This window comes from Nomia melanderi, chromosome 1, assembly GCF_051020985.1.
Source record: "Nomia melanderi isolate GNS246 chromosome 1, iyNomMela1, whole genome shotgun sequence".
Classification (NCBI taxonomy): domain Eukaryota; kingdom Metazoa; phylum Arthropoda; class Insecta; order Hymenoptera; family Halictidae; genus Nomia; species Nomia melanderi.
The window spans coordinates 20,126,313-20,153,824 of NC_134999.1; the positions used below are offsets into that span (position 1 = coordinate 20,126,313).

A 27,512-nucleotide genomic window follows, 5' to 3' on the forward strand; every position below is an offset into this window, starting at 1 on the left:
AGGGAGAGAGGACGTTGATGACTCGATCGATCGACCAGGACTGCTCGGAGTTGCTCGGGGGTGCCCCCTTCGTGGAGAGCTCTACGTTATCGACTCGATCGCAACGGTTTCCTGTCTGGAAACTAGGAGGCTAGAGGGTGTTTTGGGATACTTTTCCGGGCTTCTCTCGGCTTCTTATCGATTTGGAATTGGTGCTGGTTTCTCTGGTTGTACGGGCTTGTTTAGAGACCACGTTGTCGAAGGGTTGTTGGACCGGAGAATTTTCTCTAATAATCGTCGCCGAGAGCTGCCGCGACTCTGCGGAAATTGTCGTGAAATGTTTCTCTCGAATGTAGAACACGTAACTCAATTCTCTATTTAATATGCTCAGCGAAAATACTCGTATGTTTCTATAACAGATACATCCCCCTCGGCGGGGCAACATTCCCGCGGAAACTTCTTGCGTTGCAAATATAACGAACATGACAGGTTACAGTAACTATTATTACATCGTACAGGAGACATCGTCGGCTACACTTGAACTTGCGCAATTCCGTTATCCCGTTAGCTTAAGAGTCTTATATTTCACGGAGATCAGCGGGAAGGATGACAGAAGCCTCGAGGAGTCGCAGGGAATCGTTTCCCCCGAGTTTCCCAGTCGGTCTCGTTACATTCAGATAACCGTGTTCGACTGGGAGTCCGTCGATCCCGACGCGTACGCGACGTCACGCGAGATAGCGAAACGGAAAAGAAGAAAAAAAAGGGATGTGGAACAGATCGATGGGATTATTCGCGTGCCATTTCGCACCGAACGCTAGGGGGTTGTTTCTTACTGTTGCCGCAGCTCCGTGTCTACGTTTTTCAGCATTTTATTACAAGAATATAGTATAAACTTTCGTTTCGATAGGGTTCGTGTGTACGTGTGTGTCCTCCGTGTTTATGTGTGTGCACCGTCACGCATGAATCCGTTTTCTTTTTATACATAAGAGTCGTCGCGTCGTCTCTCTTTCTCTCTCTCTCACTCTCTCTCTTTCACTCTCTCTTTCTCTCTCTCTCTCTCGCTCTCTTTTCTCGTCTCGCTCCACCCCCCCAGTTTTCCCACGCCAGGCCACGATAGTCAATAGCTTTCGATAGTTGATCGATATACGTATAATAATATATCTTGTGTAATCTTACGTTTTTTTTATCTTATCTCCGCTAAATTGTAATCTATATATATAATATATATAGGTATATCTTCTGTGTGTGTCTGTGTGTTTTTTTTCTCGTTACTGGAAACATACTTGGCAGTTTACGTCTAATAGTACAACGAAGCATTTTTTCATTTCCTTTCTTCATTTCTCTTCTCCTTACTCCTTTCACCTGCTCCTCCTCCTCCTCCTCCTCCTCCTCTTCTTAATCTTCATCTTCTTTCTCCCTCGCTCGCTCGCTCCCATTCTCTCTCTCACTCTCGCGACCTCAACGACACGCGGCAAACGCGTCGACGCCCGGATCGATCCGATCGTCCGCGATCGAGCGCGTTTTTTTTGTTTTCTGTTTTTCCTTTTTCCTTCTTCTTTAATAATTGATATGTCAGTGGGTTTTTATTCTCTTATCAGCGAACCTCCAGCTCGTCCCCGGGAAAGCGTAGTTAACTGCGAACGCCAGCCGTCTCCCTCCGTTCCTCAGGGTTATTTCCAGGTGTTCGCTGCAACAGGAAACGCGACAGAGATACTGTGACCAGGTGTCGGGTTGGTTGTCTGGTTTCCCAATGGTAGCGACATGGGTTCAGTTCATTGGACGTTTGGAAGTTTCTCGCGAGCACCGACGGTTTTCGTCGTTTTATAATCAGCGGCGTGCTTGCGATCGAAACCTTTGCGCGACCCAAAAACTACGAAATATCATGACCCAACGTGAACTTTGGTAAAGGTAAAACGTTCCCCGACAGTCGCGGCACTTATTATACCCCAGTGAAACGATTATTCGATAAGTAGATTACAGGATTGAATATACTTCGATTCTTCATTTATAACTCGAAACCTGGAGAATCAATGGACACCAATCTTTATGCATGATTAATATGTTGGTTGAACTCAGTTTTAATATATGGGAATATGCTCATGAAGGGAGTATCATTTCTCATTCAAGAAATCGCACGGTTTCATAAACCTCCATCCATCATCTATTTTTGATAGTTCCCTGAATGGAAGTAAATAAATCACGCTGACCTGCGAATCAAGATCCATTCCTCGTTCTTCTAACCTCACTCCCCATACCTAATTACCTTACATCCGACTAAACACGAAGAAAATATCCTCGCGTGCACTGGACGCGTGGTTTCCATCGATTCTCCAACATTCCAGGTCTAAATGATCAAGTTTACCAATTATTCACCGTTGTCCCCCGCCCGTCCGTCGACAATTTAAATAGCAAATGTCCCATCGAATTCCCCCGGTGGAAATTATTCAAACGCGATCGATAACGCTCGCATAAAGGTCCGGCAATAAACGGGCGGTATTTAAAATGGGGCACAGGTGCGGCCGTCATATCGAATCCGTTCACCCTCGTTTCGGCGTGGTTCCGCGGGAAAACAGAAATACACCGGGCGCGAAATTAGGCGAGACGACGACGACGGGCCGCAACCCAGTTCCAGCGAATATTCAATGAACTTTTCCCATTTTATCTCGCGGCCATTGTGTACAGATTCTCGTACCTTTGTAATATATGTCCCTGTTCATCGTCGGACAGTTTTTCGTTCCCTGGAGGGCCGCCGGCGTGGACAAAGAAAGGGGAGAGAAAAAAGAATGAATGGTTTAAACAATCAGAGCCAGCAATCGCGGGGCGCAGGCGACGCGATGCGCTCGCCGGCTGTGTTACCTTCACGTTGAAGTCGATGTTTGTTCGAACGGGACGATGATGAAGCGGCTGGGGCGGTCGGAAATTGTCCCCGAGGCGCTCGATCGGTTGCTTCTCGTCGCCTTTCATCAGTTGCCGCAGCGCTAGCAGCTGAAAAGACACATGGATCAGCTCTCGGACGAACGACGCGTCGATCCTCACCTGCCCAGCTGAGTCTTTCACGGGATCACCGATCCTTTAAACCGAACTCCAGTCTCCGAACTTTCCATGAACTATCGCGGAGAGATGGAAAATCGGCTACCAACGTGGCAAATTTTCATAGGGCAAGTGGAATCTTGCAGTATGGAACAGCTGCAGCAATACTCACTCTAACGTTTCATTGTTACTGTCTGCGATTCAAATTTAACGTTTGCCACTTGTGTAATACACGTGGTGGCTGTAGTTCTATATTCTATACGAAAGAATGATTTTAACACTAGAACTACCGAGCATTCAATGCGATTGATATGTAATCTCTATAAAAATTGTAACAGATTATTTTCGGTTTTTTTGGATATTCATCGTAGTACTCAAGTGAGACTATTTCCAAAATCATTTCAAATATTCAATGCTTTTAAGGTATTGATAACTGCGAAACAAATCGAAACCAGTCATTTTGACTGGTAGTTCTAGTGTTAATGCTATAGCTATCGTTATCTTCAGTTGCAAGATATGACATATTTGGAAACCAAGTATTTTTAGTCTCGTTTTTTAATGTTTCGTTTGGATTTATTGGATTTTGTTGAACTTCTCGTGGAAGTATTAACTGTTAGAACGTCATTGAAATAAGATGAATGACGCGTAACAGCAGAAAATAACCGTGTATTGAGTCTACTGGTATGTAGTAGGAGTCTCCTCGGAGGGAACTAGGCGGAGTCAACAATTCCCTTTGCCCCTCTGTAATTTCATCTTGCCGGTACTCGGATAGCTTCTTATCTCTCTATAATACTGACCGAGAGAGATCGTGTAGGATATCGTACAGGTTACAGAGGGAATTTTCCGAAATTATCTACTCTACAGCGAAGCCTCTGATAGGCTTGATCGTATTCGACACAAGTGGACCGCCCACCGGCAACTCTTTCCTACGGGAACGCGCGACACATTGTTCGGTTATTTTGCATCTCTTTGATGCCACCGGTGCAACTTGTCGCGGGGTATTAGCAAGTATAATCCTTCCCCCACTGACACGGGTAACCGCTACAGAATTTTATTCAAATCCGTCGAGTGGCTCGTGCTGTATCATTCGTGAAAGTGGATCAATCGGCAGTTACGTAACTCGACTCTCGTCGTTTTCGATTTTCATAATTACATACGTCCCTTTTGTAATACTATATGCACTCCGTTCACGAGAAAGCGGGCTCTAAACGTTGCTCGATCAATTATTCAAATAAACAATGTGATCTCTCAGACGTTGTTAACGCACTATCAGTTTCTCGTATTATTCTTCGACTTCTTCATCCTATTCGCCCTTTTTCTCTTGTTTTCTTTGCACTTCATTCCTTAGCCACTGTTAGTATCTAAAGGCGTTTGAAAAAGTTTGGTTTACTGTTGGTGTCCATAAAGTATTATTGACAATAATTGCAGCGAAACTCCCTTCAATTGCAGTTCTATCTTCGATCAGTCATATATTATATAAATCTGATTACTTTAGATCGGTTTAATTCAGTTCAATTCAGTGTTTTGACACACTTCCTTAGAAATACCAGTTGACGCAAAATCCTGCCATAAACACTTCCACAACAAAGAAGCGAACATTGCTATTCAATCATTATCTCTCAATTGAAACAAATATTTCAAAAGTAAATTTCAAATCTTGACTTAAACAAATCGCCCAGCACGCTGACAGCTTTTATTCGGATAGGTCAGCAGTTCTCTGCCCCTGTTCTGGAACGGTCAGTAGAATTTCACGCTCGGAATGACTGACTCCCGATAGTTAATCGGTCGCGAGTCACACATCATTTGCCGCGACAAAATGCATAACAAAAAAACGAAGACAGATAGAGAGAGAGAGAGGGTCGCCGGCAGAGGGGACGGGGGAGGCGCGTTAATCCTCTCCAGTCAAAAACAGCCGGTGCCACTCGACATGAATCACCCTCTATACCAAACAAAGCTGCGAGCGGAGATTTCCGGCTCTCCATTAATTACACCGGGATTTCGCTCTCAACGACACGGCGTCGACAAAATTTTCCAGTCAACAATTTTTTCCTTCCCTCCTCGGCCGACTTGCCGCCCCATCCGCGCGCGCGGGACACGTGTTACTCCTCTCGTTCGCGGATAAATCGCGTGTGCGCGCATCGCCGGGATTAATTCGCGGGCCGCGTGTCCGCGCGCCGAGCCAAATAATTACGCCTCCTCGCTGGCAACTGCTTTTTTCTCGTGTATCCTCTCGCTGGCCGCATTACACGCGCGCTTCTGAAAGTTCTCAGCGATTCTTTGGGTTCTTCAACCTCTTGCTCTGCGGTCCCTTTCGCAAATGCGCGTACTTTGTTGACAAAGGTGCTTTATCGTTAATGATTCTTTAGAAACAAAAGAGTTTGATGCTCCGCGTACACGTTTACTCGATAGATTAGCGACGATAGACAAGTAACGTTTGATCTCTGTTAAAGGAAAATCACTTTCAGGTTTGCCGAATTCCGTTTAAAGTTTTGGAATCGCCAACTAATTGCACACAGGTTTCAATTGTTATAGACTTTCAAGGTTGCACCGGTTACAAGCGAAAACCTCGTAACAGTTTTAGTCAGATATCAAAAGTCCTCGCGAAACTTTCGATACCAAGCAACAAAAATTTCGGCTCTCGTGTACCGTCTTTAAAAGAAACTCCGGCCGCGAATGTGTTAATGAAACGAAACTTTTCCAATGAGGCTGCTTCGTTATTTGCTAGAGGATTCCCCCGTTTCAGCGCGAGCAAGTTCCACTGGGAACGTTACCGGTCGCGCAGAGTTCACCGGGTTCAAGTTAATTGAGAGAGAGTGGGAGAAGTGGTCAGTTGAAAATATTTTTCGGTAACCGTGACGAATCAATTTTCTCGCGCCCGAGTTCCCGTTTATTTCGACGAGGATTGCGGGCGGTATTAAACTATCTGTACGTGAGCTTCACCACGGAACAAAGTGGCCGACTCTATTCTTAAAGTTTTACTGCCAGAACACTTCCCTGCTAATCCAATGAAATTTCTCTACTTTCCGTTTCGCCGAGCTAACCGCTGGCGAACGAACAGCCGACAGAAGGCGAGCAGGGAATAATTGAGAATTCCGGTAAGAATTGAACGATCGCTGAAACATTTACGGACGCCTCATACATTCCACGCAGCCATCTCCCATTCTCTTACACTCCTTTCATCCTCGCTTCGCTGCTCCTCAAACCTTTCGCTCCCATTCACAAAGCTTCCCTCCTCCGCCGGCAATCTTATAAAAACAAAATATCGTTCCCGTCACGTTCTCCGAACGCGAACTTCCTTTTTCAATAGAAAAAAGAAAGAAAGAGGAAGAGGGAAAGAAAGCGGAGAAAGAGGGAGGAGCGAGAAACAATGTTATTACGAAACGAATCGCGCAACAGAGGACGACGGTATCTCATTTCTCGCGAGCCTTTGCATTAGCATTCTACGCTCGCCGGGCGGAGCGGGGCGGGCGCCGTAAAATTTTATAGTATTGTAATTTTATTCCACGGCGCGGTGCTCGCGAGCCGTTTTTCAATTATCGAATCGCCGCGGCCCTCGAGGGAGACTCTTTATTTCTGTCCTCTGGTTCCGGCCGGCAGCGCCGCGGACAGAGTCTCTTTTATCTTCCCGTCCGATGTTTTGTTTCGTCCGAACAATAGTAATTAATTCCCAGCGAATTAAAAAAAAAAGGGGGGAGAGAGAGAGAGAAAAAAGGAAAGCGGACCGTGATCGAATCGTATTTTTCGAATCGATGATTAATTTCTGAAACGGTTGGAACAGAGTCGGACGGCGAAGGGTGGCAGGAGGGCGGGAGGAGGGCGGGCGGGCTGGATGGTCCGCGAATCGTTTAAACGTTTGACAATAGGCGCCGCCATACTTCCGTCGGAAGTCAATGGACTCCGTTATTGAATTCTCCGCCATTGTTTGCTCCGGTTTTTTCGCGAACGCGTGCCGGCCCCGACCTCCGCCGGCCGCGTATTATTAAAACACAGTGGGACCTAGATTAACACGTTGAATGCCGCGCGGGTCACCGGTGACCCGTAATTTTACTGAATTACTGTAATCCGGTTAATTCAACTATGATTATTTGCTGCTTTTGTGTCGCACAATGCTAATGCAGCGAAGCTTGGCGGGACGGGAAATATAAAGCGAAAGATTCGATTAAGTGATTTGATACTATGCTTTTTTATTCTGCATCTGTCATTGTTGCGATGATCGCAGGTATCAATAAACTCGACTATTGGGATTCTTGGATGGTACGTGAAGATACGTACGATCGACTGTTCTAAACACCGTATAATTGATAATAGTAAAACGTTTAATTTGAACTTGAAAGAAAGTGACATTCGTGTTTGTTCAATTCTATTTGAAATCTTCGGTATACCGCGAAACGAATGGTTAGTTAATTCTCGTTAATTCGATCAATTTCATCAGGCCCGAACGGCGTCGCGGACCCAGCAAAATAATTAATCACACCGTGAAATTCAAATTAATCTACAAATAATCGCGCGTTAATTCGCGACGAACGATTCGTCTCGGTTATTCCGTTATCCCCCCGACGGAATCATTGTTTACCCCGTCCGGCAATTTTTCATGTCGCATTCAATTTCACTGGCTCGAAGCTGACCGCGCGTATTCGTTCTAATTACCCGGAAATGAAAAATTATTCCTCGCGCCGCTCGATTTATCCTTCCAAATATTCCCCGATAGCAATCCCTCCAAATATTACCGATATTCCCCGATGCACCGATCCACTATTACAAACACGCTTGATCCCTTTGACAATCTTCATTCCTTAACGGACTCTTCAATGCCTTTATCAATATTCCCATGCAATCGTCGTTCTCCCATGTCAAACATACTCCAAACACCCTCAAACATCCCTCGGTCGACCGTAATTCGTAATCCCAGATACCCGCGGCCGTTCGCCTACATATTTTTCGATATCCAGCTCAAACATCGCGCGGAGTGACCATTACCACGCGAGCCCGAACGTTCGAGCGCTCTCCTCGTCGGATCGGAATAAATTCAATCATCGTGGAGTTATTACTGCAGCGAGTGTATCAAGCGCCACTCGGCTGGCTTAATTAATTAACCCTTTCATCGTCCGACAATGCCGCGGCTCGGCCGGGTCGTTTGTTCCGAGTGAAAAAATCGCATTAAGTCGTCAAAGCGTAATCCCGGATAGATAAAGGAGCCACGTAAACCAATTTCCTTTGTCCGTGGATCTCTCGCGGTCGGAATGGGGGTCGAGGGGGGAGCTCGGAGGGCGGCCGCGCGAATTACGCTCGTCCGTGGCCACGCGAAATCGTTAAAAGAACATCAGAAACTACTTTCGTGCGTGAGCCGGCGCGATCCTTCAAGTCGCCGCGCGGCTCGCGGCGCGCGCGCCGGCCCGTGATACGACGCCGATGGGAACGGAATGAAGTTCTAGACCCTGAAACGATCAGGAAGAGGGAGGGCAGGGGTGGAAAACCGCTCCTTCGATCCCCGCCGAATAAGGTCAACCCTGGAGGCGCGATATCGGCCGCGAAAATCTGGCTCGCGTCCTTTCGGCCGAGGGGAGCGGCGCGCTCGACCCCTGCGGAATCGAATATCGCCTGTTCCCGGATACTTTGCGTTTTATCCATAACAACGGCCGGTTATCGCCGCGGGATTTCGAGCTTTATGGATATCCGCCGCGAGAGTCCGACGAGATCGATGCTCCTTTTGTGCGCCGGTGGTTTCGGTACGTTCGGAATTAATGAATGGAATTCTACGGACATTGCTGCTTAGCTTCTCTCAACCAGCGAATTACTGCTCCATGGAATCGCCTGTTTTGATTCCCTGTAGCTTGCTCTAGGTTTGGCGTTTAGAATTCTAATAGTAGAACATTTTCGCCTCGTTCCTTTTAATCAACGAGATATAAATCTACATGGGATGTTCTAATAAGAATTCAAATCCATAGAATCGCCTGTTTTGATTCCCTATAGCTTGTTCCAGGTTTCGCGTTTAGAATTGCAATGTCGGAACATTTTCGCCTCGTTTCCCTTAATCAACGATATATAGATCTACCGAAGATATTCTAATAAGAATTCGAATCCCATAGAATCACCTGTGTTGATTCCCTATAGCTTTCCGAAGTTTCGCCTTTAGAATTCTAATGTTAGAACATTTTCGCCTCGTTTCTCTAATCAACGAGATATAGATCTACCGAAGATATTCTAATAAGAATTCAAATCCCATAGAATCGCGAACGAAACCTCTCGTCCCTTCCCCCTGAACAAAACCGAAATCCGATTCGCGCAGGAAAATGTCGAACCCGAAGCGCCGAAGGAAGCAGTCCTTAAAATCAGAGAAACACCAACAATCCCGAAGATCCAACGATCCAACTTCGATCATTAATGCACACACCGGAAGCTCTTCGGACTACGTTCCCCAAGAAAACAGAGCTTAAGAAAAGACCTTAATCCAGCCTGCCCCAGATCTCCTCGAGCTCGGCCAACCGAGCCTCGCCGCAGCGCGACGGAGGAGAGCGGGAGCAAAAATCACGAGCGGAGCACGCTGATTGATATTCAACGCGCGTACCTCCGATGGGGACCCGTGTCCGGGTGGCGTGCGCGCCCGGATCGGCCCGTGTTACCGTGAACCCGATTCTCACCTGCTGCTTCGTGATGTATATCGGCTTGTTCAGGATGATCCACGTGGTGGTCTCGTGGCAGGGCGGCATCGTAGTGGAGCCGTCGTACGTCATGTAATATTTCGTGTCCGGCAGGAGGTCCCGCACCACGAAACGCGTAATCTCCACCGTCTGGCCTGTGTGCAATCGGTACATCGATCGATAAACGTAGCGGCATCTGACAAGGCACCGTGACGCGCATACGTACCCCAATTAGCATCGACGTGCCTGTACACACGCCTCTCGCCCCTCCGCCCCGTCCCGCCGCGTGCACAACCCTTCCCCCCGGCATGTAATACCCGGCCGCTTACAACCCCCGGCCCGTTTTCCCAGTCACTTAAGAGCTAATGGCCGCGAGGAGAAAAGTTCGCGTGCCGGCCCCGACAAGCTAATTTCGATCGAACCCCCGGCTGGGCTTCAACTTCGCGAATTTCTCGGCTAACGTGCAGCGATCCGGACGCGGCCGAGGCTCGGCTAACTTGCGATCCCACCCCCCCCACTCTCCCGACGATGATTGCTGCGGGAATTTCGCGGAGCCGGATGCTACTTCGCGCCTACGCGGACAGCTTTATGTATGCCGCTCACGACGCCTGATAGCCGGCAGACTCCGGAGAGTAGGGAACAAATTATCGAACACCGGTAATAATGGAGACGGCTTGGGAGCGACACCGATGCTAACGAAGGCCTTCGACGTCGATAAACTGCTGGATAGGATGGCGGGGAACGCTTCGGGGACAGAATTCAGGATATTTATGGGGATGGGCGAAGTCTTTCGGGGTTGATTCGGAGTAGCGAGCTCTCCTGGAGATCCGTGTATCGGGAGTGATTCTTCGAGATTCGCTTGATTTTCGTGTGGTCGATGATGTAATGATTCCATTGTACGAGTCGACGGGTGTATCGATGAATGCGGAGGTCCGCGTTCGGCATTGGTAATTAGTGGAGATTCGTTTGATTTTCAAACGAATGGATCGTACGGATCAATGAATGTATAATATGTTTCGCGTGTTGTATAATGAAGGATAAATGCATAAAATGTGGGTTTCGTTGGAGAGTTACGATGTTCAGAATTCGGAGAATAGCGGTTCACGTTGAATATACAAAAACCCAGGGGGATGAGAAGTGTCAGTCCGTTGTCTGATTAATCGAGCCGCGGAAAATATTCCCCGCGATAAACACGTTCGAATGATTTACACGTCGAAAGTGGTGAACCCGGTTGATTAATTATTGAAACGAATTTCCGAACGTGTTGTTTTGATGTCGATCATTCGGCCCCGGATGTGGGATATATATATATATATATATTTAGAATATCCTTTTTATTCGACCCCCGAGGTGGATCCAGTAAATGCGACGGGAAATATTATACGCCGCTACATTGGAAAAAATGAGGGAGCTGACGGAACAGCCCTCTGGGGCTGACCTCGTACCACATATGTCACTTAAAGGACCGGGGTGGGCCGTAAGATATCAAGGATGAATTTTCCTGCTATCAGCCTATAACTTTATGTGCCAAGCCCCGGGATAATACGAAAAAATCCAATCGGTTTTTCGATACCGTTGCGCCTCCCGTGACCCTCGTGACATTCGAACCCTCATATTTCCGTCGGTTCTGCGAAATGCCCGGCCGCAACGTTACGGATACCGTTCTCTGTACGCTACACGTTCAACAAACACGAATATAAACCAGTTTTTCAATTTGTTAAACGGATTAGACCGGTCCGCTCCCGATATATCAGCCTCGAAATAAAGGCGGGGAATTCGATTTTTCAATCGAACCTTTTAGTACCTTTCGAAACTAGATATACCCAAGGAACTTCCATCGATATCTAAAGTCAATTTTATACACACGCACACACACACACCGGCGTGCACACGGTTTTCTCAACAAGTTCAAAGATAAATCAATTTTTCAACCGCTCGGCTAGATTAGATTTCCCCGTATCAGACGTGCAATCTTTGTTAATTCGCGAAGCTTCGAGCTGTACCGGAAGCTAAATATACTCAAGAAACTTTTATCGTTATCCGAACTCAATTTCACGGACACATGCTCTGCACACTACACTTTTAACATCGTCGAAACATAAATCAACTTTTCAACTCGTTAAGCGGATTAAACAGCTTTCGTATCAAGGCGCGTTAACCTTCAGGTTTTCCAATTTTACGTCGAAGCTTCGAGGACAACGCGACGCGAGATATGCCCGGGAAATTCGAATCAGTCCGACAGGGGTGTCCCCATGGACGTATTAAATTACTGGATGCTCTCACCTCCGTATCTGATCTTATCCAGCTCTTCGGTGAATATCCGTAGCTGCGGGTTCGAGAGGTCTCCGACCTGAAAGCCAACCGAGAGGATATCTGTGACGTATCGCTTACTGCGATCTTCGCTCATCGCCGGCTCGATCTCACGGCCGGGATATACGCGGAGAGATTAGGCATGTACCTGGAGCAGAAGCGACACCGCGACGATCCCCTGCGCTCTGTGCATCGCGTCCGAGAAGTTGTTGTACAGCTGGGAGTTGTAGCCAAATATTTGCAGCTGCGAACGAAAACGGGTCGGGGTTTAGAGCGACGTTGCCTTAACGACACGCTGTTTATCATAAATCGAATACACCGTGGTGGACTTTGTGTACAGACTTCTATAGATCGGTTTCAGTGATTTCAGTCCGCCTTTGGTCAGGCGGCTTCAAATTATTCCAGGGATCAGTGGGAAATTCTCTCGATAGCTTAACCCTTTATGGGCCGAATTTTTGTTCATTATTATAACAAAATCTGTGCAGTAAAAAATTAATAGGTATCCACATATGATTACGAATGTATTCAATAGTTTCGATAATTTCGTCAAACGAATATATTTTGTAACTTTCAAGTTACAATGACGTTGAACTTAAGTTAACTGATTACTTCATTTTATTCAACACTTCGAGTGCGAAATGAAATAAATCAACAAGATGCCAGTATACTGTTATGTGACTTTAAAGTTACATGGGCCTATAGAGGGTTAATGTTCGACGAATCGAATATCGCTGAGTATATTATAAAGATCTGTTTTTCATATTTAAGTAGCGTAGGTTTATTAGTCAGACATTGGTACGAAGCAGAGTTCAATAGAGAACTATTCTAACACTCCTCGGCTTTGTGAATCTCATACGACTGTATTCGTGGTATGAATCTAATTTTCCAGTTTCAGTGGTATAGGTCCTTTAATCAGACTCGAGCGTAAAAGCTGTTAAATTATAATGAGACGGGACCGTTGATACGCTGTTCTCGTAAGAATTGAAACGCAACACGGCACTCCTCGCGCAGGGAAATGTAAAGCTTGATATTTCAGTGGAATAAGTCAGCCGTTATCCAGACGGCAACAGTATGCACTCGGTATTTGTTACAAGACGGCTGCGTAAGAGGTAGAGAAGGATCAAGCACGGGTTGCCTTCAGGAATTAAAGTAGTATAGTACCGTGAGTGGTCAGACGACCACCGGCACGCTTTAGCGAAGATGCGAGAACGACGTTTCGTCTGAATGAATACGGATAGAACGTATATAAGAGAGCCGAGCTGAATACTGCGCCCGGATCGGGGAATAAAAGGACACATACAGGCATCTGTTTAGCAATTTAAGTAGTCTAGTACTCCAAGTGGTCAGGCGCTCGTAACGGAGCTCACGGATGCGGGAGTAACGTTTCCCTTGAATGAATATGAGAAGCCTGTGAGCGGAAAAGTGAAATTGTACCCTTATCCCGGATCAATAAATGAAAGAATCGGAGGATTTCGGTGGCACGAGTCGCGCATTGGTCATACCCGCTAAATTGGACGTTTTGCAAATTGAACGAGAACTCCTCGCCGCGTGCTCTTCCCCGTATTCGAAGGAAGATACAAAAGGACGTCTCCCGAGTTTCTGTAAACACATTCTGAGCGAAATTAACCACGGTTAGGAAGATGGTCCGCGGAAACGTTCAATTCGAGGAACACGGAGCTCCGCGCGGGTTCGGTTGCCGGCTTGTAAACGTTCGTGCATGTTTCAGTGCGCGGTACACAACGAAGCAGCCGTTATAATCATAATTCATGAATTTTTCCCGTAATAGGCAGCCTCCTTATAACGCGATCGTTACGCTCCTTCGAAACTACCGCATTATGCGGAACTGTGAGTTGCCACAGGGGACAGGGTTACGCGTTGCGAGCCGGTAAAGCTATGCAACTTTGCTGCCGCTACCCTGGGGAACGTGTACACCGACAGTATCAATAACCATCGCAACATTAACGTCGCGTATTGCCCTCGTCGCGAAGTATCCGTCCCCAGTTTTCGAGCGCAACGTTTCCATCCTTATACTCTACTTTCCCCGGAAACGAAGAAATTACTCCAAATAATCTCTCACTTAAACCTTTTTCTCCCTCGAGCACCTCTTCAACATTTTAATCCTCAACATTCCAGCCCTTTTCCTCGAGAAACTTTCGCGAGTTCCTCAAAATACGAAGCAATTCCGCCGAGTTCTTCAATGCGAGCACACCTTCCAGTGAAAACTCTTCCATCCCTTCTCAACTATCCTACATCTAAAATCTATCGGAACTGCACCCTGAAGATATCAATGTACCAATCGGAATTCGTGCCTCGCAAACTTCCCGGTCCCTTCGTTTCGAAAAAGTAGAATACATCGTGGGAAATTCTACAGTATTCGCTAGAATCGCAGCTGGCATCATCAGGGATCCGCCGATACTCTCAACGACACACTATCAATGAATCAGACTTCTAATGATGTCATCTGCGATGCCAGCGAGTCGCTGAACCTTCCCGATCTTTCCCAATGCACACAACTTCCACCGAAAACCTTCGGACGCTTATCGAATAGTCTAGCAATTGAAGAGTAACGTTTACCTCAGCAGGGAACGCGTGTCCGTCAACGATATGCTCGCTGCCGTGTCGATCGTTCAGCCCGAAGTGCAGGTGCATCTCGTGGAACTGGTAGCGGTAGCTAAGCGGTCCGCCCGATATGTTGACCGGATGTCGTGTGTCGTTCTCCACGGCGAAGACGACGCTGTGCCCGGTGTTGGCGAGCACCCCGCCGACCCGGTGCTTGTCGAGGTGCAGCGGCTGCAGGTTGGGGTCGAAGAGCAGCCTGGTCGGCTCCAAGTTGACCGGCGATTGTCGCTTGCCTTTGTCGCACAGCCACCATTCGGGATTGATGAGACCCCAGAAGGCGGGACCTTCGAAACGTGCCGATTAAACGACGGTGTAGGCTATCGAGGGATCGATTATCGCGGATCACCCTCCCTGCCCGCCACGGGAGACCGTTAACAAGTTCGAAACGAAGTTTCCGCGAAGCTAAACCCGGGGATTATCGGAAGCTGGAGCCACGAAATTATTCAGGGATCGGCGGGAGTCAAGTGGCAGCGGGTTTACCGATTCTATAAAATTAAACGGTTACCTCCTTACGCGTCTTAACCGGATAGTTTTTGGATAGGATCCGCGCGAAGAGTCTTCCGGTCGCGCCGCTTAATCGGTTGAACGGACGTCTTCGCGTTGAAGCTCGTTAGGGGATGTTTTAATTATTTTAGACCGGTGCGAGGGAAATTCTCCTGTTCGAGCTTACAGCTAATCGGTGGTTATCAAATATTCAGGAAGATACCCGGGTTGACAGTGGTCACCGGTGACCGACGTTTCCGAATTGCTTGAGAGTAATTGCATTGGGATTGACGTTGAGTAAGTGTTTAGCAACTCAAGTGAATAGATAATCTTGTGAAGCGAGAACTGCGAATCGTTGACGATTCAATTGAATTCAATATAATTTGTCGTATAGATTGAAAAATGTTCATTCAGTTCTCCGAGGAGAATCTGTAAGATTCAAAAGGGTTGAAAGAACAATCGCGAGTAGGAATATTCACTGTCAAGCTTCCACGTTGTTAAGATAATTGTCTCGACTGCACGGAATATGTCAACGATCGTCGATCCGCCGGTCGACGCGTCGAACGTTCCGATGCGCCGTTTCGCGTCGCGGAATTCGTCGAAGTCCATCGGAAATATTCAACCGAAGATATCGTTTCCTGGTCGGCCGAGTAACTCGGCAAGGGAGAGATCCGCGGCTCGAAGAATCCCTTACCGGAAATGCCGTTGTAGTTCCACCATTCCTCCCACACGACGGGCCTAGATTCTGCAAATAGTTCGTTATCAAGAATCTCCGCGATGTCGTTTATGCGACGGGGAAGCAGTCCTTAACCTAGAACCAGTTACGTCTTGGGTCAAGTGGCCGGGATATTTGGCCACGCTTCGCCGAATAACGAGCCACTCGTCTCAATTACACGGTTCCCGTGGAACAATGATATCAAAAGATCCCGTCGGCCGCTGCTGCCGTCGCAGCGACGGCTACGACGACGGAACCGGTGAGAACCGACCGCGAAAAAAAAGGCGACCCGATCGATTCACTCTTCAGGTTAAGAACCGCTGATCAACGGATGCGATGAGAATCATTCGCTTTTCGACCTGTTCGCTTGTATTGTACCTTGTATCAAAACGATTACGAACACTCCCCAGACGCCCAGGAATACGGAACTGAATGGGGCCATTCCTAGCGTTGCGCAGTCTTCGTCAATTGAACATCATTCGTCTCGATTCTATGGACAAGAAGAAAAAAGACGAGACCAGTTGATCGATTCGCTCGAACACGTGTCTCCTTCAGCGACCGCCTCCCACGTGGACGGCAGCCGTGTCTCCTAACGAGGGAATAGTCTGAATCGCGCGGCTTTGATCTTTGCGCCCCGATCGAGCCTGTTTTAATAACCCGGAGAGCTATGCCGTTTCTCTTTCTCGCGGAGCGGGGATATACCCAGCGGTGTATCGCGACGCAGTCTCCTCAATAATCGAATTCAATTGAACCAAGCGACTCGGTAATCCTCGGTTGAACATCCCCACCGGCAGACATTACAAAGATATCGTTCGAAAGATACTCTGTAAAGCATCCGAGATTACAATGCCAAGCGCAATCGAGAAACCGCTGTGCCGACACAAAGCAGCGAAATTCAAATTCGAATCTCGGCATCCCGAAAACGAAACCACTGATTACGAATGGTACAACATCGTCCAATTATCCCGTAACAAAGAGGACGTAACGAACCCAGGCAATAACGCGATCACAACTAAATCTTATCAAAGATCCTCGCGGATTCAGACCACCCTCTATCTTCACAAGTCCGACAGTTCATTACACCCAGACACCTCGAACCGACGGCGCGCGACAAAAATAAAGAAAAAAAGGAACGAACGCTTCGAAAGATAACGAGTATCGACCCGCGTCCGAACGTTAATGTCACAGCCGTCGAGATTTTAATTGACCGGCGTCACGCGATCACGCGGCGCGTCTACCGAACCCCTCGGCGGATGGCGGACGTGTGGTAACGCAGCCTCGGACATGAAAGAAAAGACAAATCTGCAGTCATCGTTGTCGAGACGCTCGAAAGGGGGCGGGGTTCCCACTCGATCCCCCCTCCCGCCGGCTAAACCACCCACAACGACCACCCGCCGCCTCCTTCTGTGTAGTCCACTCCACCCCGTTCCACGACACTCCACCGATGTATTCTTAGGTCAGGAAAACTCGAGTAGACTCTGTTCTGGGGCGGCCGCGCGCGGGAGGGAGCGGGTGAAAAGTCGATCGATCGATCCCCGATCTCCCCGGTATCGGGACCGAGGATCGCTGGGACACCGAGTGTCTCTAACCTACACCGGCGAGCATCGAGATAAGAGCTCTCCGACGGTGTCCCGAGTACGATGACTCGGCTCTCACTCGTCCGACCCCCCCCGGCCGCCCCCCTCGGCCGGGCGACCCTCGTTTTTCTTTCGGCCGCGTCTACCAGACGGTCCTTCATTGAATTTCGACCGATTGTTTCGAACCGCCTCGACTCTAGCCGCCCTTTGTTCGGGACTCGGCGCTCCGGCCGGGCGTCCGAGTCGATCCCGATCTCCGATACGACGATCGGCAGGCTTCAGCTGTTCACGGTTGCGCGGTGAACAGCTCCGAGGGATTCTACTCGTTTCGGAGAACGCTCGAGCGCTGGGTTCGAGTCGCGAGCCGATGTTTGAAGTAGTCTGTCGCGGATTATGGGTGTTTCCGTTGTTCTTAGGAAGCTGTTGAGATCCGAGTATCGGTTGTTGAGAATTCTGGTATCGCGCGGAAGATTCTTGGGTAACGGGGGTAATTAGTTTGACGGGTAGAAGCGTGGAGTTGATCTGTTTCGCGTCAATTATCGCGAGCGCCGATGTCGTTCTATCGGTGCAACCCAGTTCGTTCGTCTGAACAGACTCCGGCAACCTTCCGATCGAACCTTGACGTTTCCGGATTAATTATTACTCCGATTAATCCGTTCCACGTAGAGTGTCCTACCCGTCGATGAAGGTTTCACGTCGAATCGACGTCCGTAAATGTTAACGAAACCTCGATCAATGGCAACGGGACTCGTCCGATTCCGTCGCTGAGCGAAAGGATTCGAGAGATACCGCGGTCCTCTGATCTTCTCTCTCTCCCTCTCTCTTTCGAACCAGCGGCGTACTTCGCATTAAAAACATCTGACGATTGTTCCGCTCGCTGAAAATGGCGCAGGATATCGAAGAACGCCAGGAAGCGCGCGACCGAAGTAAATTTCTCGTTCGCGGAGGGGAACGTCAACAGAGAATGGAGCGCGGAAAGTCGTCCGCACGGTGGCACAGAAATCCGCGGGCAAGGATAACTCAAGCTAGCATCCTGCGACCCGACAGTCGACGGTTCATGCAATTTCCTGCCTGTAAACAGCATCCTAACGTCCCCCGGCCGCCGCGGAATCGAAATTCTCGCTGCGACGCTATTCTAGTTCGAGTAGTGTCTAATCAGGCGGAGAAAGAGGTCTCTCCTCTTCCACTCGAGTGCAATTATCGGAGTGGAGGGCTCTAGTGCGCTCAACGTTCGAAATGCGTGGGTGTACACACGTATAACCGCGATCCAGCTCACGTACACATGGACCCGGGGCCGATCGTTTAATCCGCGGACGGTTTTGTTCCCCGGTTTTCCTGGCCGAGCGTCGGGACCTGGCGAGAACGGCGCAGAATAATTGACCCTTCTTACCCCGCGGCGAAGTGCAATGACTCGACTCACGGTTCTCGCTGATTCTCCTGCGTCGACTCGTCCCATGGGGTAACCTTGCCCGGACCGGTTCAACGGGGCCTACGGGTTCCACAGGAAACTACCCGGCGTCGGCCGCCTCGGCGACGAATCTCAAGGAAAACACTCGTCCGCGGCGCACCGAGTCCACATTCCTCGCACACACTCGCGCGTTTCCGCGTGAATCCTCGCGATTCGATCGGGCTGAATCTTCCGAACGCGGACCGCGATCCTCTCCCCTCCCCGACGGAGCGAGATCGATCCTCTCCCGATTTCTCGCGGCTCCTCGAGAGCTCGCCGCCACAGAGGCGAAGCGAGAGGAACGGGGAAACCGCGTAAAAGCGGCGCCAGCCGATGGGAAGGGAAGAAAACGCGTGAGAGACGCACACGACCGAGTGTGTGCGCGGCGCTAGAAAACGCGGAGAGACACGTACAAAGAGAGAAAGAGGGAAAGACAGACAGAGTTAGAGAGGAAGAGAGAGCGAGAGGGCGCGAGAGAGAGAGGGGGATAGAGAGAAAGAGAGAGAGAGAGGTTTCAGGTGTGTAGGGTCGGCAGCGCGCGCTAGACTGGTGGGAGAGGACGAGCGTGCGAATCGATCGGCGAAACGCGCGATGGTGCGGCCAAAATTTTCGCGTGACGAAGACCGGAGAGAGAACCGGCCGCCCGCTCCTGCGGAAATCAATAAACGGCGATCGCGGCCTTTCGAAACAGACACCGCGATCCGTTCGCGGGTCACCCTCCCGTTCCGTCGACGATCGTAAGAGAAAGAACCACAGGAAGATCCCGGGTCCTGCCGTAAAAGCTGTAGCGGAACCCTTTACTATCTTCCCCGCAGGAGGCCCGCGGAGCGTAGTACGCGGTACGGAAACAAAGATCCTTCGAGGCGTGTTCCGTCGAGCGTTCACCCGTCGACTCGGAAACGTCGACGGCCCGATACTGACCGTGCGTACGAAGCAAAAGGACGACGTCCGTGCGCGTCCTCGCGAGCCCCGCTCCGTTGATCCTTCGATAAACCGCTTCCGCCTTCGGTCACGCTCCTCGGCAACTTCACCAACCACTTTTTTCCGCGAATGACACTCCGCCCGTAGAGCACGGCCCCGGAACCGTCGTGCACGCGAAAACCAAAGCCGAGGAACAGAGAGAGAGAGAGTGCAGCCCGTCTCCGCTGGTCTCCGTCTCGGGGAACACGGGACGATTCCAGGAGACGAGGCAGGCACGGAGGCGCCGCTCCTGTGGCGAGTGGAGGCGCGTCGACGGCTGGCTCTCGCGGCAAGCCCAGGGCCGAGCTTTTTTTCCCACGGAATAATTTCGTTAAAAGCGCGCTCCGCGCCTCTGCGAAGGAACGACGAAGGAGGAACGACTGCCCTACGAGTGCCGCTCTCTGTATACGTTCCTCCTTCTACCTCCGTCGGTCTCTCTCGCCGGTCGCCCCCTCCCCTGGCTCTGTCTTCGTCAGGGTGTCCTCGTCGCTCCGGCGCGCAGCCGATCCGTGCCCCATCTAGATCTCTGTCGGGCTTTCCGGTGGCCGGCTCGGTGCGCGTGCGCGGCCGCCCGCCGACGGTCCTCTCGCTCCAGCCAAAGCGGCCGAGCTTCAACCCTCTATACTCCGCTTTCGTTCGTTCCTCCTTCTCCGGCCGTGGCCCTCCGGTTCACCCACATCGATGCTTCCGGACACGGTGGAACGAGCGTTTCGCGCCTCCGTGACTCTTTCGGCCATCCTCGGCGAGCCAGGAGGACGTCTGCGCACTAGACCCGGCCAGGACTATGCCGGAGCACGGGGAGGCCGATAGATTCTTCCTTCGTCTAGTCTTCTTCTTCTTTTTCATCTTCCTCTTCTTCTTCTTCCTCTTCTTCCACCTCCGCCTCCCGCTCGTCCGCTTCTTCGGCGTCGTCTTCCTCCTCCTCTTCTTCGAGGAGAGGATACATCTGTACCGGTTACCGCTTCCCTTCCACCGCGATCCCTAATGAATCGACCTTTTCGAGATGTTTGACCCTCCTCCGTACCCTGCCCGTCCACCCACCGTAGCCCCGTCCCGCGCACGTCCTTATCCATGGGAATAATCAATGGGCCGAGATGTTATCGAGTCACCGGGCCAGGCTGAATCCGTTACTCGATACTATTTTTCGATTGGCCGCGTTTCGCTCCTGTCGCACGGCTCACCCTCTCCTTGTTGCTTCTGTCTCGTTGTCTCTTATCCTTATTAGCGCGATCGCTGATGAGCGGCACCGCGGAAGGTCGTCCGTTCGATCGGATTTCAGGGACTCCGAGATCTGGGCCAAGCTGAATTCGTTACCAGATACTATTTTAAATCGACCGCGTTTTATTTTTATCCCCCGACTGTCCCTTTCTTTTTCTTTTTGCCTTCTGTGCCGTCGTACTTTGCGCCTCCCCTTTGTTCCTGGTCTGATTCGATCGGTCGTGTACTATCGACCAGAAGCAACAAGATAGAAGGTCGCTGGCTCGATCGAATTTCAGGGGATCCTCTTCGAAGGGGAAAGGTGGATCGGGGTTAGCCAGCGGGGCCGACGGGAGGACGGCCGGCGGAGGGCGGAGGCAAAGGTTGATCGAAGAATAGAAATTACGTCAGGTATGCTGGCACGGCGTTCGGTTTTACGCGGACGTGGGCTATGGACGGCCACGTGACCAGCCAGGATCTCGCGCGGATACACCGAAAAGCTCCTGACTGGTCGACTACGCGGAGGCCGCTTATCGATTTTCAAAGCGGCATTGCCCGAAACGCGCCGCGCCGCGCCGCGCCGCCAGGCCTCTCTCCTCCGCCTCGCGCGGCGTGCCGACGATTCCGACGCGTGTGCCCGGAGGGGGATACGACCGCCCGGAAAAGTGGGACTCGGGTACACCGGACCCGATCGTCCACTCACCGATCCCGATCCCCCTTTCCCATCGCCGCGCGGCCTCTCCGGTCTCCCTTTATATTGCATCCGAATGAATAGAAATGCACTTCAGCTGTACTGGCACTCGAGCCGCGTGGTAAGTCCGGGAAAGAAAGGGGATCGGGATATTCCGCTCATTGATATCTCTCTCGAGCAGTGATTCCCGTCAACCCTTGGCGCACGGAGCCAAATATTTGCTGCCGCGAGTGGAAAGGCGTTCGAATTTAATGGCGAACTGCCTGCCTGCCTTCTTTCTGCGTGCCCGTGTCTCCGCCGTTGGGAAAGGGAGATTAGGAATGGGAGTAGAATACCTTCCCACGGGGAGATTCTGGAAACGAGCTGGAATATTGGAAATCGTTCACGAGATCGTAGTATCTTTGATAAATAGGGGATGACTTTATTTTTTCAACGCAGCTGGTTATGTGTAAGGTGTATGGGTTTGCCATTAGTCAGACGTAGGCATGAAAGGGGTTGGAAATAATTATTCCCATGCCTCGGTGTTTCGAGCAATTTCTCAAGTTTCCAGTACTATAGACTCGCCATTGGTCAGACACGCAGACGATTAACACTAAGACTATCGAGCACTTCACTTGACTTTGAAAATTTCGCTATAGAAACTCCAAGAGTGCGTCTGTTCAGACTCGAATTGATTCACAATTCAATTTGCGTAGTGCTAAATGAATTTCTTTAATAATTCCTCCCAGAAACATCTGTTACCTTTCTAATAATTGCAAATAGAAGACATCAGGCATGATTTGACCCCTCTGGTAGCTTCACTGTTAAGACTGCAATAGAAAACTGCCTCCGATACCGCAAACCGTCCTCCCAATCAACGGAACGCAGCATCCAAACCCAGTGCTAAATATTCCAGTAGCAAAGCCTCGGCGTTTGTCAGGCAAGCAGAAAAACAACCTACAATTCGGTTAAACGCTTCCCGAAACGCGACGCATCGAATAAAAGTCAGCTCGCACATCAAACGGAACACTGAAATTAGACATTCCAGTAGCGAACTCCGTCACAGGTCGGACACGACAGTTCGCAATTAATATTCTTCTCGAAACGAGACCAGAACCGTAAACCAAATCCGAACGAACCATAAACGTAGACGTTCCTCGCGATCATCTCCTTCCGAGACACGTTCTTGCCAACAATTCGATCGTCGTCGGCTCCGTCTCACGCTGAATTCCTCATTCTCCGGCTAAACACAGCCACACGAAGCGCACTGGGGGATGAACGTTCGCTTATTAACATCCAGATAAAAATTCCGAAACGATCCCGCCCGCGGGAGGACGCAGCGCCGTCGTTCCCCATTAAAAAGAGATCAATTCCCCGGGAACGCGAGCAGCCGGCTGGAAGCCAGGAGTTTTGCTTACGAGGCTACAATACAGCCGCGTTTAGCCTACGTGCGCGGCCCGCGACCGATTGCAGCTCGTTCCTCCTACTTTGACGACCGGCGAGCTCCGCCGGGGGCCGGGCGGGGGCCGGCGGATATTGAATTCGCTGCGAAACTTATGTTTGTTTTATTCATGCCGATTGCCAGCCGGCGGCGGGACCACCGATGATTATGGGTTATCGATGCTGTTCCGACGCCGCGGCTCATGGATATGCAAAAATCACCCGCACCGCGGCCAGATATTGGCCGGGATAAAAAATTCGGTGTTTGACGAGGCCGTCCGCACCGCGGGGGCGGGACAGTGAAGAAACTCGTTCCCGTGTCTACCTCGTCCGCCTCCCCTCCGGCCCGCCGCGCGGACCCCGGCCGATCGCGCCGCTTGTATTTAGTCGTCCGATGAATCGAATCGAGAAATTTTTCCGTTCCTCTTTCCGTTTTTCCAGCCCGTTCCCCGTTCCGGAGGGGAAACGTTTAAATCAACTTTCAGAATCGACCAGCACTTTTTCCTCGTTTTGTGTTTTTCCTGTGTTTCTTGTGTGTATGCGCGCGGTTTTTTTTCGACATTTTCCGGTCAGATACCGGTCGGAAACAGGGAGGGAGAGAGATGGGAGAGCCGGTGCAGTGACCGGGTCGCGGTGGTACAGGGAAAGAGAGAGAGAAAAGGGGGGAGAGAGAAAGGGAGAGAGCAGAGGCATTCGGGGAAATTGATTGACCGACTCGCGGATATTTAGATCCCGTGATATTCTCGCTAATGGACGGGCGAAATGGCTTCGCCGGCTGCTAGACGGGAGAGACGAATTTTCTTCGTGATTTGCTATTTCCCGAACCGTAGTTTTTCGAGTTGTTCGGCCGTTCTCGCTTCTAAATATCCGGGGTGATGCTCGAATTAGCTGATTAAAGATTCAGTTGGAACGGAATCGTAACGGTTTCGGCGGTAATAATAACGCTCGGATGCGTCTTCGATTTATTTTCATTCGGGCTCGGCGACGCTTTATTTTCCCGTCGTCCGATAATTTCGCTCGGGCCGTGCTATTTATTATTATCGATTCGGTCCCCGTGAATCCGCACGGAACGGATAAGGAGGATTCAGGTCGCAATGAAATGTTCCGTCGGAACCAGAGACCCGGCCGCGCGCGGCCCGGCCAGGCCGGCGAAGGGTTGAGGGGTTGATTCTCGAAATAAATGTGGCGGATCAACGGTGTCCAATAAAATGTAAAAACGGGAGGATTCTTGTCGCGCGGCGACAATAACGCCGGCCAGTAACGAAGTAACGACAATGGATTATTGCCGTAAAGGCAATATCCTGTCATCTGTTTCTGGCTGCCGCCGAACGAGACGGACCTACATTTTCTACCGGGCGCTATCTCGCTGGCAATATATCACGGAATATCGACAATCGTGACGTCGCGTAATTAGAACGACGACGCGTTCTTCGGGACGCGTTACAGTTTTCTAATAAAAGTGTCTTTGCTTGTATTTCCGGCGCTTCCTCTCTCTGTTCCCTGTCGTTCTATGCTTTCGCCTTTCCACGCTGTCGTCCCTGTGCGCTGCCATTTTTCTGCATCCCCATCTATCTTGCGTTGCATTCTCCTGCGCTTGTATTCGAACTTTCCATTCTGACTTTTCTTCTTTTTAGCTCTCCATATTTTCAGCTTTCCATCTTTCCAACTTTCCTTCTCTGTAACCTTCCATCTTTTTACTTTTCTATCTTATCCACGTTTCTATCCTTTTATCATTCCATATTTCTACTTTCTTCGCGTTCCTACCTGTCTCCTTCTCTCCCTCTCTGTCTTCGCAACTGTCTCTTCGAAAGAGGATTTAAACGTTCCGCTGGCACCGACGGGCAAGACAACAGAACTCTTTAACGAATCTAATTGCTCAGCTGCGAGAAGATCCCCCCGACGACGCAAATAGAGTTTCAAACTCTTTGAATTTTGGCAACAACGGTGGAACGGTGACGCGCAGCGCCGGTTGCTTGTTCCCGCCGGTGGATTTGTTTTGACAGCGGCCGGAAGCATTAGTAATGCAGATGAAGTTACGCGGACGGAATTTTTATGTGTTTTTCAGGGCCGTCGCCGGCCAATTTTTGGCTCGTTTTCAAACAGAAATCATCGGCCTTTGTTCTACAATCTTATACCTCCCCGAAACATCCGTACTATTCAATTTTCTACTGCGACTACAATCATCATCCCCCTTCATCGAAACTCAGAAACTAATTCAATCGTAGAAACAATCTTTCCTCTTCCAATCCTTACTCACCGAAACATCAAAAACCAAAAGAATCCCAAAACCCCACAATATTAACCCTCGACACTACGACTAATTACAATAGAAAACAGAATCGTCTCATCGTAGAACAGCGAAGGGTTAAAACATCATTACAAAAATAATAAACATTATACACCATCGATTCAAATAAATTCCCTCGTACCATTTCTCGTCGAACGCAGAGTAATTAACCCTTCGGCATCTGAATTTTACGTGAACTCGTATCCTAAGAATTTACGTTGCTGTTATGTAAAAAACATTCACGTAACGTACAACTAACGGAACACGCAATCATCGAATCACAATTCCCTACAGATCCAAGCAAGCTTCACCTAAGCGCCGACAGTACACCGAAACAAAACTCTTCAGTCTCTCCTTCAGGCGCCAACGGTACTGACGAGGTTAAAAAAAACTCCCCGAACCCGTAATCTCGCGCCACTCTCCATAGCAAAGACGCTCGGCTGCGGATTGCCGGATTCCCTTACTCCAAACGGAATCGTTTACCGCGTTCCGTGGCGTCTCCCTCGAAGTAAACGTCGCGTCGCGTCGGGCGAACGGCAGCCGCGGCATTATGAAGTCACCGTTCGCGGCGTGTACGTGGCGGCCGTCCGCTCGCCGCCCTCTCCGGCGTGTAACCCGGCAAAGAATACAACCACGAAAGCGAAACGCGGCCGGCGTATATAACTGCCGGAGCAGACAAATGTCGATGGCGAGCAACAAGTGTCGAGGGTGGTCTTTACTTCTGACAATGAGTACAAAATCCGGCTGACTCGAATACGCCGGCCGAGAGAGGGGCGGTTCGGAAGGGCCGGCGGAGGAGGAGGGGGGCGAGCGAGCGAGCGAGGGCCGAGCAGCAAGTAGCGCGGGGACTCGTCACAAAAGCCGGGCTACATTCACAATTAGCGATCACGCGAATTCGGCCCTCCTTTCATTCAGCGAACCTCGCGTTTCATACACGCCGCATTAATCCGGCGAGCGTGGACACGCTTGCCAGACGACGCCGGCGGACGACGACAGAGTAAGAAGGGATCGATACGCGCACGCGAATTATTTACGCGATAACAAACCATGCAATTTCGCCGGGCCGCGAATTACTCGTTAATCGCGCGATCGGGGCGGGATTATCCGGACGGCTTTTCCAATTAGCCGGAGCGCGTTTTGAAATTTTAATCTTCCCCCGTTCCTTTTTTCCCTTCGCCGCGCTCGTTAATCTAGCGTGGCTTCGTTTGACGCGTCCTCGTTGCATAATGCAATGTCGCGGGGTCGTCGCAGGGAGCTCTGATAGGAGTAATTGTTACGTAGGAATACGTAATTCTTTTCGGAACGGCTGCAACACGCTCGGAAACGGTTTCCATCGTTGTTCGACTGCAATGGTGGATTGAATCGTGGCTTTTTCTATCGCGCGAAACTAGTTCCTCGGGGTAGGTATATTTTTATGCTCTGTGTTGCTGGGAATTGTTCGAATCTTGCGCTGTTCCGAGCTTCGAATCGCGGAACGTTACGATCGACCGACCGTTCAATCGAAAGTAAATTTCATCCTGATCGGAAGTATTTCGAGTTTACTTACCAAGAAATTCCGTGACGTAGGTAACAAAGAAATTAGTGGTCTAGCCGGATACTTGCAATTGTAAATATTACGACAGTGATAAAAATGATAAACCGATTCTTGCTATACAAGGCATTGGATCCACTAACACTGCCATGCTTATATGGCGGTACTGCTCCGCAAAGGGTTAACTATTCAAGAAAATTTGGGAGTCATTGAAACGCTACCTTTAAATGGTACAATTGTGATACTACAAGTAAATATAGAGAAAACTGTTAAAACAGGTAGATGTTGCAATAAAATAGAATGTCGAGTCTCGACATAGGACTGCTAAGAGTTAAAATCTTGTGTTCAAAGTTCGAAGTAATGGAACACTACGATTAGACCAGCGATTTAATCGAAAACACGTTTAACATTGTCGCCACTGAAAGCTCGAGATATAACCCAATAAAATACAACAATCCACTTCAACGCCGCTCCTATCCCCGAAACTTCCACTTGGAACCATTATCCACTTACCAGCGCCTCCTCCAGAATAAACACCATTCATCAGGGTTCGTGTCAGAAAGAAATAATCCTCTCCAACGAATCCATCGGCACCGGTCACGGGTGACCAGCGCAGCCTTCGAGCACGC

At 49.8% G+C, this 27,512-nt stretch overlaps 2 protein-coding genes across 5 annotated transcripts in view; one reads left to right on the forward strand and one right to left on the reverse strand.

The window, feature by feature from the left end:
- LOC116432686 (uncharacterized) overlaps positions 1-27,512 on the forward strand; it is a 240,693-nt gene that overhangs the window by 211,637 nt on the left and 1,544 nt on the right. The window lies entirely within an intron of this gene.
- On the reverse strand, positions 833-27,512 carry CARPB (Carbonic anhydrase-related protein B). Of its 4 annotated transcripts, XM_076366779.1 has the most exons (11): positions 18,772-19,707; positions 18,632-18,704; positions 16,153-16,264; positions 15,754-15,804; positions 14,532-14,860; positions 12,106-12,201; positions 11,931-11,997; positions 9,648-9,802; positions 2,836-2,964; positions 2,672-2,717; positions 833-1,666 (listed from the first exon to the last, which is right to left on the reverse strand). In XM_076366779.1, exons 3-11 carry the CDS (start codon positions 16,214-16,216, stop codon positions 1,650-1,652), a joined length of 954 nt encoding a protein of 317 aa, XP_076222894.1. In that variant the 5' UTR covers positions 16,217-16,264; positions 18,632-18,704; positions 18,772-19,707; the 3' UTR covers positions 833-1,649. The 4 variants fall into 4 exon arrangements, with proteins under 4 accessions (XP_076222894.1, XP_076222901.1, XP_031845761.1 ...); XM_076366786.1 differs by lacking the exons at positions 18,632-18,704; positions 18,772-19,707 and adding an exon at positions 27,397-27,512; XM_031989901.2 differs by lacking the exons at positions 18,632-18,704; positions 18,772-19,707 and adding an exon at positions 19,720-20,186.